Source organism: Mustela nigripes, chromosome 1 (genome assembly GCF_022355385.1).
Source record: "Mustela nigripes isolate SB6536 chromosome 1, MUSNIG.SB6536, whole genome shotgun sequence".
NCBI classification, from domain to species: domain Eukaryota; kingdom Metazoa; phylum Chordata; class Mammalia; order Carnivora; family Mustelidae; genus Mustela; species Mustela nigripes.
Window position 1 is genome coordinate 53,314,768 of NC_081557.1, and position 16,735 is coordinate 53,331,502.

Sequence of the window (16,735 nt, forward strand, 5' to 3'; positions counted from 1 at the left end):
CACTGAACTAAGGACTATATTCTAGATAGAAAACCAATTACCATAATCAGTTTCACAGTAAAGCTGTATTCTAAATTGTCCCATGGAACTGCTTACCTGGCAATCAACTTTCTTTCTTTACCTCAGCAGGAAAGTTATGGATAACTGAAAACCCACCTTTCACATGGTTTTGAATTTTCTGAAACAAGCTACATCTGAAATTTTTCATCCTGCTAGAAGCCAAGGAGAATAGAGACTATTGATTTTTTGCACAAGATGGGACTTAAATTTAAAGACTTATCATTCCATATAAGTTCTTGAAGAACCTGGCTTCTGCTTTCCTCCCTAGTTTTATCTTGTTGCACATCCCCCACGTTTAATATTATCTGCCCCCAAACCAACAAGTTTTAACTGCTTATATTATATGATATTGTAGTTTAGTAAATTAGCATGCATGGTAATTGTACTCCTTCTGTATCTCTGCTTATATTTCTCCTTCCCAACTTATTTACCTAGTTAACTTATATTTACCCTTCCAAACTCAGTTTAGAAATCACCTTCTCCATGAAGCTTTCTTTCACTATGTTAGGTGCCCTTTCCTTGGAGTAGCAGGAAATGTAATTAACTGATTGCTTATGTCAACTTACCAGACTATCAACTCTTTTGAAGACAAGAGACTATGCTCAGTGTTTGTTGACTTGATGAACATGTGTTCTGAAAACTATATGCAATTTATCTGATGACAGTTTTGTCTACTCAAGGATTGGAGTGGGGGAGTTTACCTCTGTTTACACAGTGGAACTAGTAAATCAGGGCATTAACAGTACAACCACAGTTCTCAATGTGTAACTAGACCATCAGTAGGAAGAGAATCCACATGGGTTTTAGACCACGAAGTGTCATTTACTAACTATGTAGCCTCTGATAAGTTACATCACTTTCCTAAACCTTATTTTGTTACTTATAAAATGAATAATGGAACACCTACTTACAAGAGTTTAAAAGAAATCAAAATTATTTGCAAAAACTGAGTGTTTATGAGGTTATATATGTCTAAATATGTGCATATAACTAAAAGTGCCTAGCTTAGCAGGCTAGGGACTCTATCAATAGTAACAATGAGGGGCGCCTGGGTGGCTCAGTGGGTTAAAGCCTCTGTTTTTGGCTCAGGTCCTGATCCCAGCGTCCTGGGATCGAGTCCCATTATTGGGCTCTCTGCTCAGTGGGGAGCCTGCTTCCCTTCCTCTGTCTGCCTCTGCCTACTTGTGATCTTTGTCTGTCAAGTAAATAAAATCTTAAAAAAAAAAAAAAAAAGTAACGATTATTATCAGTAAGATTAAATTGTTAATTATTTTTGAAGTACAAACCTAATTACTTATATAATTTGGAGCTATCTGGATCAAATCATTGAATTTAAAACAGAAAGCACCTGACTCAAGTTAAAGTCATCTAAGTGGAAACCCTTTCAACTCACCATTGCAATTCATTATTCATATAGCTTTACATAGATAAATTTCAGATCCTGTGGGGTACAAAAATGGAAAATGTGAAGGATCCTGCCTTAAGAATTACTCTTCTAGGGGCGCCTGGGTGGCTCAATGGGTTAAAGCTTCTGCCTTCTGCTCAGGTCATGACCTCAGGGTCTTGGGATCAAACCCTGCATCCGGCTCTCTGCTCAGCGGAGAGTCTGCTTCCTCCTCTCTCTCTGCCTCTCTGACTCTCTGACTACTTTTGATCTCTCTGTCAAATAAATAAATAAAATCTTTAAAAAAAAAAAAAGAATTACTCTTCTAAACTGCCAACTCAGATAAAGATTTATCACTGAATTATCCCTCTAAAACATCCCCTCACACATACACATACAGGATACTACAGATGCTCAATAAATGTTGAATGAAAAAATTTGATGAATGATAGAATTGTTCTGAATTTTTAAATATTCACCAACCAAAATAAAGCTTAAAATGTGAATTCAGGGACGCCTGAGTGGCTCAGTTCATTGAATGTCTGTCTTTGGCTCAGGTCATGATCCCAGGGTCCTGGGATGGAGTCCTGCATGGGGCTCCTTGCTTGGTGGGGAGTCTGCTTCTCCCTCTGCCTGCTGTTTCCCCTGCTTGTGCTCTCTGACAGATACATAAATAAATAAAATGTGAATTCAGGGACACTTGGGTGGCTTAGCTTGTTAAACATCTGCCTTCAGCTCATGTCATTATCCCAGGGTCCCAGGAGTGAGTCTGGCATGGGGCAACTTGCTCAGCTGGGAGCCTGCTTCTCCCTCTGCCTACCGCTCTCTCTGTCTCTGACAAATAAATAAAATCTTTCAAAAAAAGGAGTAAATTCAAAACTAAAGTTAGTAACAACTGGCTTGCTTAACTCTGTATTTTATTACAGACAAGCAAAATGATCTATAAGTAGCATATACTGAAGCCATCCAAATTTCTTATTATTCCATGAAAATACTCCACACAAGTTTTAGCAGTTACCCTATAAATACTGGTCTTGGGAGTGGGCCTATCAGTGGATCTGTGTCCATACAGTTAGATTCAAAGTATTTAGCCAACAATGTTACCAAGACTAGCAGAGCTGGAGGCCCTCAAAAGGGAAGTATCCAAAAAGAATCTTAGATTTTCGGGGTGCCTGGGTGGCTCAGTGGTTTAAGCCGCTGCCTTCGGCTCAGGTCATGATCTCAGGGTCCTGGGATCGAGTCCCACATCGGGCTCTCTGCTCAGCAGGGAGCCTGCTTCCCTCTCTCTTCTCTCTGCCTGCCTCTCTGCCTACTTGTGATCTCTCTGTCAAATAAATAAATAAAATCTTTAAAAAAAAAAAAAAAGAATCTTAGATTTTCTTGCTGTGACATATATGTGTGTGTGTGTGTGTATACATTACATACTACAACCACCTCCTACAATTACAAAGTCTAGTACTTTATAATTTAAAAGTATTTCCATAGTTAGTAACACATCTGGGCATCATGACAACCCTATGAGGTAAACACGAGGTAATATTATCAACAGCTTAACAGATGAGGAAACTGAGACTAGATCAAGTGACATGTCCAAGATAACAGTTATAAAATAGGGGTGAGTAGTAATACACCAATACTTTTTCTAAGACAGTTTATCTCTGAAAAGTTAAACTTTTTTTTTTTTTTTTTTTTTTTTAATTTAAACAAAGGCACCATGAATCACCAAAGGCAAAACAGAGGAAAGACACAAGCTAAAAGTCAGGAGATTAGGATCTGAAACACATTCTACAACTTTGTTAGTGGTCTAAGTTGAATCATTTACTTAACATCTCAGAGCCCTAGTTTTCGCACCTGAAGAATGGCAATAAAAGCAATTATCAGGGGCGCCTGGGTGGCTCAGTGGGTTAAGCAGCTGCCTTCGGCTCAGTTCATGATCTCGGGCTCTCTGCTCAGCAGGGGGCCTGCTTCCCTTCCCCTCTCTCTGCCTTCCTCTCTGCCTACTGTGATCTCTCTCTCTGTCAAATAAATAAATAAATAAAATCTTTAAAAAAAAAAAAAAAAAAAAGCAATTATCAGGGTGCCTGAGTGGCTCAGTGGGTTAAAGCCTCTGCTTTCAGCTCAGGTCATGATTCCAGGGTCCTGGGAACAATCCCCACATAGAGCTCTCTGCTCATCGGGGAGCCTGCTTCCCTTCCTCTTTGACTACTTATGATATCTGTCTGTCAAAAAATTAATAAAATATTTTAAAAGCAGTTATCTTGCTGGTTACTACAAAGAATAAATGAGATAATATAAATGGCCTGAGAACAAACTATCCAGGCCATAACAGGTGCTTAGTAAAGCAACTATTTTTATTATTATTTTCCTTTTTCTTTAGGCATGGCTGCCTCTTATATTAACAAGCTTAAACAGGCTTATCTTTAAAAGTCTTTCTAGTCTAAAAGATTACTTCTCCATGGGAAAGTGAGCCATTTCTTTATATTTTTAGAAATACTAAGGTTTCTAAAGTGTGTTATACCTGACCCTACCTGTAGTTTCTCAAAATATTTATACAAGTGTAACAGGCAATGTGTTCATTAAAGAAAGCATAACTTACCAATAGCTTTGCAGCCTGAACTCGAACCACCCAGGAACCATCACTGACCATGTGACAAATTTTTCCAAATGCATCATCAACTAAGCGAATTTCTTCATTAGAAGAAGGAATTGGGACAATGCTAAATTAAAAGAAAAAACCGCAAAAGGCAAAACATGAGCCTAAAGCTGCAAGTTCAATAAACTGAGAATGACCAGTGAAAACTGGCATGCATACACACACACACACAAAATGACAATAGAGTAATTCAAATCTGAGAGTGCAAATTTTCAGTGTCTTGAAAAAAAGTGTTTAACCCACCAAAGGTTAAAAGGTTTACAATGATACCAAAAATTAGATATCACAGAGTATTTTAAATCTTTAAGTTTATTCTCTCCTATAATTGTATTGCTGCCAATATGGTAAACCATAGAATAAAACAATACAAAACATACTTGCAAATCTGATCCTATAAGAGGCAATTTCCAATTAGTCTTTTCTTTTTTCTTTTTCTTTTTTTTGAGGGGGAATTTATAGGTTATTAACTCATTCTGGTTTTTCAATTTTAGAAGGCAGTTTAAAGCAAGGGAAAAGAATCACTTCTTTTTCTTATAGAAAGAGCTCTTCTATAAAATAATATTTGTCTTTCTACTTCAAAGAATCATTGTGAGAATGATTTAATTAGCACAAAAACATTTTTTAAGATTTTATTTATTTATTTGACAGAGAGAGACACAGCGAGAGAGGGAACACAAGCAGGGGGAGAGAGAAGCAGGCTTCCCGCTGAGCAGGAAGCCCGATGCCAGGCTTGGTCCCAGGACCCCGGGATCATGACCTGAGTTGAAGGCAGATGCCCAACGACTGAGCCACCCAGGTGCCCCCCACAAAAACATTTTTAATGAGGAAAACACTGCATAAGGGATCATTATTCTCAAACTCACCTAGTATCTTTATTGGGCATTTGTTATTTACTAAAATGGGCCCCAAACAATTTTGAAGACTTAAAAAAGGGTGTTTTGGGGGGTGGTTGTTAGATAACACCTGAGAAAGACAATCCAATCTCTTCACTTATAGATGAGGAGGCTGGGGCCCAGAGAGGAAGTGTCTTTCCCAGAGTACACAGAAAGTTCACAGCAGGGCTGAAAAAGAAGCACCAAGCATCCTGCTTATCAGGATCTGTACTTCCCCCCTATTCCACAATGCTTTCTAAAAATCAAACTAACATTCCTTTTCTGGAGGAGGGCTTTTTGCATGATAGGAGAAGAATGGCTTAGCAATGAACAAAAGCTGGCTTACACCCACACTGACCTTTCAGGATAGAGCTGACTGACAACCCAGATAAGTTGGACTGCCGCGCTGCGCACTTGTTCATAGTCATCAGACAGCAATTTACAGGCCTGCAAATAAGAATTCCACAAGTCTGTTAGTTCTGTGTCCTCCCAGGTGATGTTCAAACTATTTTCAAAATGAAGACAGGGTGGTTGGATAAGGATGCCAACAAAATACTTGTGGGTAGTTTTAACTTCTTGAACCTTTGCCCAACAAAGAATTCTTGGCCTCTGTCAGCTGCTCTGGCTGTGTTCTGTGATCTGACTCCCAACCCAACTCTGAAGGCAGAACCACAGACTGACAGCACAAAAGCCATTTAGAATAACATCAATCCTAGCAAAGTCTGCTGGGAGCCCACAGTGCTGCTCTTACAGGCTCAAACACCAAATATGGGTATCTTTCCCTTTCTGTAGAATCAAAGCATGAATTTCTGACTGACAATCTGAAAACTCAAGCATTCTAAATAAATGTAGAATTTAATGCTAAGCTGCCACAAGAGGCCAGATTTTTCTTCCTTCCTTTGGTCTGAAATGGAATATCCCTACTCCACCTGTATGGTAACACCCTAGACCTAACCAACACCCAGAACTACTCCATTTCTAGAATTTGAACTCCTACATTCCATGCTCTCATCATAACATGTTACTCCACCAGCTTTTCCACTTCCATGAATTAATCTATCACACTTGCTCTTCAGTCCCACTTAATCTACCTACCTATTTAGCCAGGATTTCTGAACCTTGGCTCTACTGACATTCTGGATTGTAAAATTCTTCCCTGTGAGGGGCTGTCCTCTACACTGCTAACATGTTTAGCAGCACCCCTGGCCTCTACCCATTAGGTGGTTGTAGCACTGCACCTTCTTCCCCTCGCCAGCAGCTGCAAAAGCGCAAATAGCTCCACACTGCCAAATATCCTCTGAAGAGTAAAATCACTGTGGCTGAGAACTGCTGCTTTAATCCCACCATTTTTCTCCAATGAGCCACCTCCTTGCTCCATACCCTTCCATTACTTCAGTCCCAACATTTAACATTTACAACTCCCTTAAGACTTCTGCTACAGCTGCTCTAAAAACCCAGCACCTTCTCTATTGCTCAGAAGGGCAACAGAACACTAGCAAAGACTATACTCTCTAGGGGACTGGTGGCTCATGATCTGGAACTTACTAGCCCTACTCTGAAATCTTTTACACCCCTGATTTCCATTTCCATTACCCAAGGCAGCTTGTCCTAACCTCTCCCTCTGGGCCCCTATCCCACTTCCAGCCATAACACCACATTTTTATTGGAGAAAAATCAAAGTTCTCAGGCAAAAATTCTCCCAACTATTCCATAACAGTTATAAATTCATTTATACCTGTATTCTCCCATACTTTTTCCTCAATGTCTGAGAAAAAAAAAAAAAAAAAAGGATCCTAATTCCTAATCCCTCTACTTTTACTATGGATTTTATCATCTCCTCACAAGGCCCTTCCTTAATCCTCCAAAATAGGTACTATTTGTGATTCTCTATTATAGCACCCTATTTATTTACTGTACTACTTACATGTTATAATTATTGTGTTTATTTATTTGTTATTCGCCTGTCTCACCCAAGAGAAAGTGAAGGGCATAGATCCTATCCAACAAGCTCAGTGTTGTACAACCAGCATTAGGTACTCATTAATATTTGTTGCATGAATCAGCTCATGAATCTGATTTTCTGCCTCAAGAAACTTACTCCACCATTTATTTCCCTTTGTCTCTTTTATCATGAATTTCTCCCTAAACACTGGCTCTCCCTTCAACACATAAACATAGGTAGCAGCTATCTTTAAAATACAATGGATAAAATCTTAGTAAAGTAAAATAAAATAAGCTACAAAAAGCCCTCCCTTGTGTGGTGTATAAACAATGAATCTTGGAACACTGAAAAAATAAAATGAAATTAAAAAAAAAAAAAAAGCCCTCCCTTTCTACCATCTTCCATCCTGCCATCTATTTTACAAACCTCTTACCAGCATCTGACACTGCTGACTATGAGAACTCCCTCCTGACTTTTCTGGAATATATTTTTCCTCCTCCTCCAACTGGCTGCTTCTCAGCTCCTTTCTTCTGTCTACCTCTTAAATGTCAGACCTTACCCAGGGCTTCCATGCTTGGTCTCTTTCAATCTTCTTATTCTCCCTAAGTATCCACATGCCCCCTAAATAGTGATGGCTTCAATTATCCACCCTCCAGCTCTGCTCTGTCCTGAACTCCAGACTTTCATATCTATCTACAGCCCAGAATTTTCCTCATGGGTGTCCCACCAACCCTTCACACTAACATAATCAAAACCAATATGTACGTAATTGCGGTTCCTAATTCATCCTTCTATCTCAAACACCCCAACATTCCACCCTCACTCCCTTTAAGACCTCTCCTTGCTTGCCTAGTTAATTGACATGGTCTTGTGTCATTAAATATCTAAATCATCTAACTAACTTCTGAGTTCTCACTCTCTAAGTTTCCTTTAATTATTTGGCTTCCCACAGAGTTTTCCTACAGGGAGAGAAGGTGCTGGCCACACCAACATAACCATTCTAAGCTCATTCTATTTCATTCTGTAAAAGAATAAACTTCGTTTATATATCAGTCTCAGGGATTTAACTAACTGCCATCTTCCTCTGAAAGATAAAACCATTCTTGGTGCAAAATTTCATTTCTGACATGGATTTAGATTGCTTGTCTCTACATTTATTCAATTATTCTATGAGAGACATCACCTTGTAAGGCCTTTTTATTAGGCAGTCAATCAGCTTCTCCTAGTGATACTACAAATTCATTGTGCCTTTCTATCCCATGGTCTTGGTCATCCTCCTCCAGAAATACTCTAGTATGTCAAGTATGGTGCCCAGAATTGACTTCATGTTTGGCCCAACCAGAGATCAGTGAGACCACCACTTTCCTTATTCTGAACACTATACTTCTCTCTGTATACTCTGGTACTCATACTGAGCTACCTAGATCCTCCTAAAAGTCTTTTTTACACATATTAGTACTATTCAATTATATATCCTCCATCCTTTTATTAAAATGTATGTTTTGGATACAACTTCACATTCATCCCAATTAATGTTGTCAGTTGCTGTTCTATGCTTTCAAATTCTGACAACTAGCTTGCCACTCTCCCAGTTTCATTATCCCTCCTCCCCTTCCAGACAGAAATCATTTAAGGTACCTGATTATAAATTGTTTGGTGTAATTTCAGTCCTCTTTCATGGAGCTGCAACTAGGTAATAAAAATATAGTTTAAGTATTTGGGGAAAAAAGATCAATATTCCCACAATCTCCACAATCTCATATATTTTCCTCCATTACATCAGATCAACATAGTTCCCATTAGCCAAAATCACTGCTATATAAATAAGAAATCTGGTCAAAGACTTTTTAGTAGAAACACTCAGAGACTTAATAAATCTAACCCATGAAGTATCCCAAGGGGATATGAGAAAAATACTCAATAATGACAAGAAGGCTGAAGAAGAAATGGTTAATACCACCTTCCCCTACAAAGCACCATTCCCCTCCAGGGACCTGGAGGAAGCATGTGACTCAGTATCGAAACAGGTCTAAGTTATACCCTCCATGTTTCAGAAATATGGGTGGAAGCAACCAGAAAGGCCTGAAGAAAAGCACTCCTGCTATACAAGGTGTGTGTACCTTTGAGTTTTGTGATCTCAATGTCATCATCACATTCCTCAAAGTGTGCATAAGGTATATCTTAGGGTGGTTCAGAAAGCATCCAACATTAGCCATGAACTTAATAAACAAATGAAACAAACAAACAAAACTGTCACCATTTAGTTTCCATGATCATGTTTACCATGGCTTTTATAGCTGCTGTTCTGACACGTGGGTCTTGGTCACTGAAGTAATCCCCTATAATCTTCTGGACATCTCTGACAGCTAGGCCTTCTCCATCTTTTGTGACACTTTTCTCCAAAGAGCCAAGATTGCCAAGTAATTGCAGGCACTTATTTCTTACACCATGGGAGGTATCTGTGAGGTGCTACAAAAAGAAAAGAGAACAAAAGGATATGATTAAGATCACTTAAACTAAACAAAAAACCAGAAGGAAAACATTGTAGCAATTTTAGGAATGATTTCAAACGCTGCATTCTCACTACAGTCTGTCTCTCTAAGATCATGTTACTTGTATATGTGTCTTCCAAAAGAACAAATCCTTAAAAATAAGATCCCCAATTTTCATCACTTCATTCCCAACAGCTAGCACTTTGTCTTGTTAAGAGAAAGTACTTTTAAAATGGTCCCTTAGTTGTATTTTATATGCTATCAAATCTAAAAACAAAACAAAAATTTATAAATTTTTAAAACTTTGAATATTTATACAGAAAAATGCGAAAAGCTTAAGTGTACAGCTTAATGAATTTTCACAAAATAAATACACACATACAATGACATACACACACCCAGAGGAAGAAACAGAAAGAACATGACCAACACCCAAGAAACCCTTCTTGATCCCCCTTCCCACTAATTATTCCACCGCCATCAAAAATAGCCACTATCTTGACTTATAACACATAGATTTATTTTGCCTGTTTCTATACTTGGTAAAATCAGAGTGTCTGGCCTTACTAGCTTAATATTAAGTTGTAAGAGTCATCCATAGTATGGCATACAGCAATGGTTAATTCATTTTCATTACAATATAGTATTCCATTTGTGAAAACACCACAATCCTTTGTTGGCAGATATTTGTGTGTTTTTTTTTCTCCAGTTTTTGTCTATTAATAATGCTAGCATGACTATGGTAACTTGAATGTGGCTTCTGTTGGATATAAACTTACGACTGGAATTGCTGGGTCACATATATATATGTTCAGCTTAAGAAGACACCACCAAGTAGCAAACAGTTTTCCAAAGCAGTTGTACTAACCTAACTAATTTACAGTTCCACCAGTGATAAACAGTGTTCCAATTGTGCCACATCCTTGTCAACACTTAAGTACTGTCAATCTTTTTCAACGTTAGCTCTTCTCACTAGTATTTTAACAAATTATCAGTTATCTATTGCTACACCTAGTCCAATGCTACTGAAATTAGCTATTTGCATAATACAGTAACAGGAACTGAAAATACTTTAAAGAAATGAGGTTGTATAGTACACGATAATAGAGCATGGAACTCTGACTTTTAAACTTTTTAGATCCACTGGAAGAAATAACCATTATACTTCAAAATAGTATTCACATACAAATATATATACAGAAAGTTTAATAAAATATAACTTACCCTTACATCTTGTGATATACTCTGATATTTTAATTTTATTTTGATTTTCAAAAAATACTCATCTTGATGGAGTGCCTAGTTGGCTTGGTACAGCAGACTAGTCTTGATCTCAAGATTGTTAAATTCAAGCCCCACATTGTGTGTAGACATTATTTAAAAATAAAATCCTTTAAAAAATACTAATCATGGGCGCCTGGGTGGCTCAGTGGGTTAAGCCGCTGCCTTCAGCTCAGGTCATGATCTCAGAGTCCTGGGATCGAGTCCCGCATCGGGCTCTCTGCTCAGCGGAGAGCCTGCTTCCCTCTCTCTCTCTCTGGCTGCCTCTCCGTCTACTTGTGATTTCTCTCTGTCAAATTAATAAATAAAATCTTTAAAAAAAAAAATACTAATCATGGCCTTTAAAACTGGTTGCATTACCCACCAATGGACCACTATGCTCAGTTTCAAAGACACTGGTATAAAGAAAAGTGAATGGGACTTGAAGTTTTAAAATCTGGGTTCAAAGACCTCTTTACAGAAATGGCTAGTTTCAGGACTGGGGCAAAATATGTAAGAGCCTGGGACACCTTGCCCCAGAAAGCAAGGATGGTATCAAGGATTAATGGAGTCCGGATCAAAAGGACAAAGAAACCAGTAAGTAGGGCATTTCCTACTGTCAACATTGATATTACACCAAAAGAAAGCAATCAAACAAATCCAGAGTGGAGAACATTCTTTAAGACCAATGATCCAGGGGCACCAGGTGGTTCAGTGGGTTAAAAGCCTCTGCCTTCAGCTCAGGTCATGATCCCAGGGTCCAGGGATCAAGCCCCACATTAGGCTCTCTGCTCAGCAGGGAGCCTGCTTCCTCCTCTCTCTCTGCCTGCTTCTCTGCCTACTTGTGATCTCCGTCTGTTAAATAAATAAAATCTTAAAAAAAAAAAAAAAGATCCAATGATCCAGGTTCTTCAATAAATTTATGGCATTTAAAGAAAAAATAAGAACAAAAGGGGGCACTGTTACAGATTAAAAGAAATTTAAGAGACTATCCAAATGCAATACATAGGGGGCGCCTGGGTGGCTCAGTGGTTTGGGCTGCTGCCTTCGGCTCGGGTCATGATCTCAGGGTACTGGGATGGAGCCCTGCATCGGGCTCTCTGCTCCGCAGGAAGCCTGCTTCCCTCTCTCTTTCTCTCTCTCTCTCTGCCTGCCTCTCTGCCTACTTGTGATCTCTGTCTGTCAAATAAATAAATAAAATCTTAAAAAAAAAAAAACACAAATGCAATACATAGGTCTTTTGGATGTTAAACCAAAAGAAATCAACTATAAAAGGATATGATTAAGGTGCCTGGGTGGCTCAGTGGGTTAAGCCGCTGCCTTCGGCTCAGGTCATGATCTTGGGGTCCTGGGATTGAGTCCCGCATCAGGCTCTCTGCTCAGCAGGGAGCCTGCTTCCCTCTCTCTCTCTGCCTGCCTCTCTGCCTACTTGTGATCTCTCTCTGGTCAAATAAATAAATAAAATCTTAAAAAAAAAAAAAGATATGATTAATCCAAATAAGGAAATTTTAATATGAACTGGTATGAACTGATATAGAGTACTGTTAGTAATTGCATCATGGCTATATTTTTTTAAATGATCAGTTATAAATATATACTGAAGTATTTATGATTTAAATAACATGATGTCAGCGATTTGCTTTAAAATACTAGAGCAAAAAAACCCAAAAATCCTGGGTCAGACAAAGACAACAAGGGAGAGGAGAAAAATCCATGAAAAGATTGCACAGCATAAAAAAATGTCAAATGTACACTCAAAACTGGAAATAACAGTAAATCTGCAATTTCCATAATATAGAGTATATATATGCATATAAATAAAGCATTATATATATAAAACCAGCTTCAAATTTCAGCTATGACTCATGATATGTGCAAATCAGTCGAGTCAAAAGTCACTTCTCTCAAAGCCTCACTTTCTCATCTACAAAGAAAGAACAGTCATAGCTGTCTCAGCTAATTACAGGGTTATCATGAGGCTCAAATAGGGATATAAATGTAAAACAGAAAGACAAAAAACAACAAAGCTTGATACACTACAAGCTTAATATGATTATTAGCTACTGTTGCCATAATCTAAAATAGTAAGAAAGGTAGATGGTTTACAGATAAAGTACATATATGGTTTCATTACAGGATAACTACATACATAAATATCAAAAACAAGTATCTTTAGATACTTCCTTCAAGTTCAGATTTTCTAGGATTTTCTATTTTTTTTTTTAAGATTTTATTTATTTATCTGACAGAGAGAAATCACAAGTAGATGGAGAGGCAGGCAGAGAGAGAGAGAGGGAAGCAGGCTCCCCGCTGAGCAGAGAGCCCGATGCGGGGCTCGATCCCAGGACCCTGAGATCGCAGTGACTTAACCCACTGAGCCACCCAGGCGCCCTAGGATTTTCTATTTATAAATGAAACCACTGATCTGAAATCACAACTGCTTCTGGAAGTACGCTCAATAATCACCCATTTCTCTCCACCTGCCTTTATTTGCCAATCGCCTATTTTACAGGACCATAAGGATTAAATGATATGTCTAAACACAGATAATTTAGTGGAAGAGCTGATACAGAACACCCCTGACACCCACTCAGCCTAGAGCTCGTTTCCCCACTCAGCTGCAGAAATAACTCCATGATTTTGAAAACTTTGCTCACCATGTACAGAGCTGGGCATTTGCACCTTAAATACTTAAAAAGCTCCACAACATCCGTTTCCCTCAAATATATTTATACTGTTACTCCCAAATATCACCAGTCTCCGGCATGAAGAATCACTCCAGTTTCTAATTACTATGTGATAAAACATACTGACACTAAATTAATAACCAATTCTTGTGATTAGCTAACTAGGCTACCAATACTTTGTATAAGTGACACACACACACACACACACACACACACACACACGGAATAAGCAGAAAGATATATCAGATAAGTAAATACATTATAGCTGATCCTGGAGCTAGAGTAGAGAAAAGTAAAAGATGAGCCTGGATTATTTTATTCTGCCAGAAAAGAAGGAAGTATTCAAAAATAATAGAAGTCACAAGAACAGAGAAACCAGCTTAAAGGGGCTCTTATTTGGCCAAATCAGGAAAATTAGTTTGTTGTTGTTATTGTTATTGCTGTTTTTCAAATCAGGAAAATTTGAACATCAAGGTGAACAATTATAGTAACAGACTATGATCCACTGAATAAACAAGGAATCTGTAAGTTTGTAACCAATATAATCAAACTGAAAGTTTGGTGACAGAATATTTACATAGTCTCCAAGTGCCATCCCAGAAAATACTTACTCATTTCAAAGGAAAGAGTAACCTTACAGTGAAGAAACATGACAGACACTATCTTAACCAAGTGATCAAAATTAACATCATTAGTAGTATGACAAATCAAAATGGTGTAGCACCTAACAGGAGGTAGTAAGTTCTTGCCAAAGGTGGTAACTTAAATCTAATTATGAGAAAATATCAGACAAATCCAAATTCAGAAAGGTTCTACAAAATACCTATCCAATAATTTTCAAAAACATCAATATCATAAAAACAAGTAATGACTAGGAATTATTCCAGACTGAAGAAGACTAATGAGATGTGATGTAACTAAAATGCAATATGTGGTTCTGAACTGGCTCCTTTACCAATAACAGACATGATTGGGAGAAATAGTGAAATCTCAGTGAAGTCTAAGGATCAAATGGTAGTATACACTGATGTTAATGTCCTGATTTTGATGATCACACTGAAGTTATGTAGGAAAATATCTTTAAAGAAAAATACACAATGAAGTATTCAAAAGTAATGGGGCACTATGTTAGCAACTTATTCTAAAATAGTTCACAAGAAAACAAAGTTCTCTATTACTGGACTTGCAATTTTTCTGCAAGTTTGAGACTTGATCTTAGGAAACAAACTGAAAATTCCTGGAGACGAGGGTGGTGGGAAAGACTGGGTGGCTAGGTGTTGGGCACTGGGGAGGGTACGGGTGGTGGTGAGTACTGGGTATTGGGTAAGACTGATGAATACCAGGGCGCCTGGGAGACTCAGTGCGTTAAAGCCTCTGCCTTCAGCTCGGTTGTGATCCCAGGGTCCTGGGATCCAGCTCCGCATTGGGCTCTCTGCTCAGCAGGGAGTCTGCTTCCCTTCCTCTCTCTCTGCCTGCCTCTCTGCCTACCTGTGATCTCTGTCGGTCAAATAAATAAATAAAATCTTTAAAAAAAAAAAAAAAAGACTGATGAATACCAGTACCCCTGAAACAAATAATATGTTAATAATAAAAAAGTTAAAAAAAATTAAGAGTCTAAATACACATGAGGAAAAATAAAATAACTATACAGTTTCATAAACTTTAGAAAAACAGGGGTACCTGCCTGGCTCAGTCAGTAGAGTGTGACTCTTGATCTTGGGGTCGTAAGTTCAAGGCCCATGGGTGTAGAGATGACTTAAAGATAAAATCTCGGGGTGCCTTGGTGACTCAATTGCCTAAGGGTCCAACTCTTGATTTTGGATCAGGTCATGATCTTATGAGTGGTGGGATCAAGCCCTGAATTGGACTCCATGCTCAGCAGAGAATCTGCTTGAAGATTCTCTCCCTCTGCCCCTCCTGCTGCGTGTGTGCATGCATGTTCTCTTTCTCAAATAAATAAATTGTTTGTAAATAAATAAAATATTTTTTAAAAAGAAAAATACTATATTATCCATAAGAATCATAAATGTATTTTTAAGAACATAAAAAGAAAGAGGCAGCAGTAACAGCACCACACCCATAAAGGTTCAGAGAATGCCTCAAGGAAGCATAGGAGCTCTGCAGACAAAGTGGATTCCATTAATTGTTTCATCTCTTGTCTGAGAGGCAAAGTAGCACAGTTGAAAGAGTCCGGATGAAGTCAGACAGATCTAGGTTTAACTGCTGGCCCTGCTACATAGTCTCTATGTGATCTTCACTAAACCCCACAAGTTTTTATAGAAATCCCTACTTTGTAAAAATAGGATAATATCCCTACCATGAAGTTTTATAGTGAGTATATTAAATGAACTCATTTAATAATTACCGTATGGGGGCGCCTGGGTGGCTCAGTCAGCTAGGCATCCAACTCCTGATTTCAGCTTAGGTCATGATATCAGGGTTGTGGGATCCAGGCCTGCCCTAGGCAGGGAGCCTACTTGGGATTCTCTCTCTCCTCTCCCGTCCCTCCCCTTGTGCCCTCACATTCACCCGATCTCACTTTCTCTCTCTCCCTCCCTGCAGCATCTCTCAAAAGGATTACTGAATGTAAAATTAGCTAATAGTATCTGGGACATAACAAACATTCAGTAAGTACGAGGGCCTATCATAGTGCCTAGCATTTAGCATGTACTTAAAAAAACAACACCCAACCTACTTAAGAAGATAAGGAAAACAGGCAAGGAAAAGAAGACCAAGTGATGGCAAAAATCAGATAAATGGAGAAGGACCAGAGGTAAGAGTGGGCACCTGGATGAAACAGGTCTGCTGATCTAGAACATACAAGCATGAACTTTCTAGTGACGGATAGACAGGGCAGTCTGTCATGAAAGATAGAGAGCATCTGTTACTGGCTCATTCCAGAATGCTCCAGGAGAAGATTCCTGAATTAAGCAGGAAACTAGACTTGGTGAGAAGCTATGTCCCATGTGGATATGGGATGGGCAGGTAGGCTTAGTTAGAGAAGAGAACAAAGGAAACCTGGGGAGAAAGCCACTATGCTGAGGGTGGGGTGCTCAGAAACAAAGTCTCTCATTATAAAAATGGTTCACTCAAACATTTTAGATGAGAGTTAATTCTTGCCTCCAAGTTATTTAGGACTCATGTCCTCAGAATGTCTTATACATAAAGCTCAAAATTATCAATCAAATTAAGCCAATGAAATTGAGAAATTATGAGAAACTTTAGATATGAAGGTGACAATGACTCTCTCAGTTAATAAAGCAGGATTTTACTAACCATTTTAGTATGAAAACATATTTCTCATAACTAAACTGCTTACTGAAGCAACAGCCCCTGACGGTTGCTTCCACTGTAACAAATACTTTGATTTTCAAACAACAAACTG

The 16,735-nt window shown here is 38.5% G+C and overlaps 1 protein-coding gene across 1 annotated transcript in view; it reads right to left on the minus strand.

Moving 5' to 3' along the window:
• Positions 1-16,735, minus strand: part of INTS4 (integrator complex subunit 4) — a 117,616-nt gene that overhangs the window by 56,829 nt on the left and 44,052 nt on the right. Inside the window, exons 5-8 of the mRNA XM_059411627.1 lie at positions 9,195-9,380; positions 8,550-8,600; positions 5,328-5,416; positions 4,041-4,161 (exon numbers count right to left, since the gene is read on the minus strand). Coding sequence (XP_059267610.1) covers positions 4,041-4,161; positions 5,328-5,416; positions 8,550-8,600; positions 9,195-9,380 — 447 coding nt within the window. The remainder of the gene's footprint in view (positions 1-4,040; positions 4,162-5,327; positions 5,417-8,549; positions 8,601-9,194; positions 9,381-16,735) is intronic.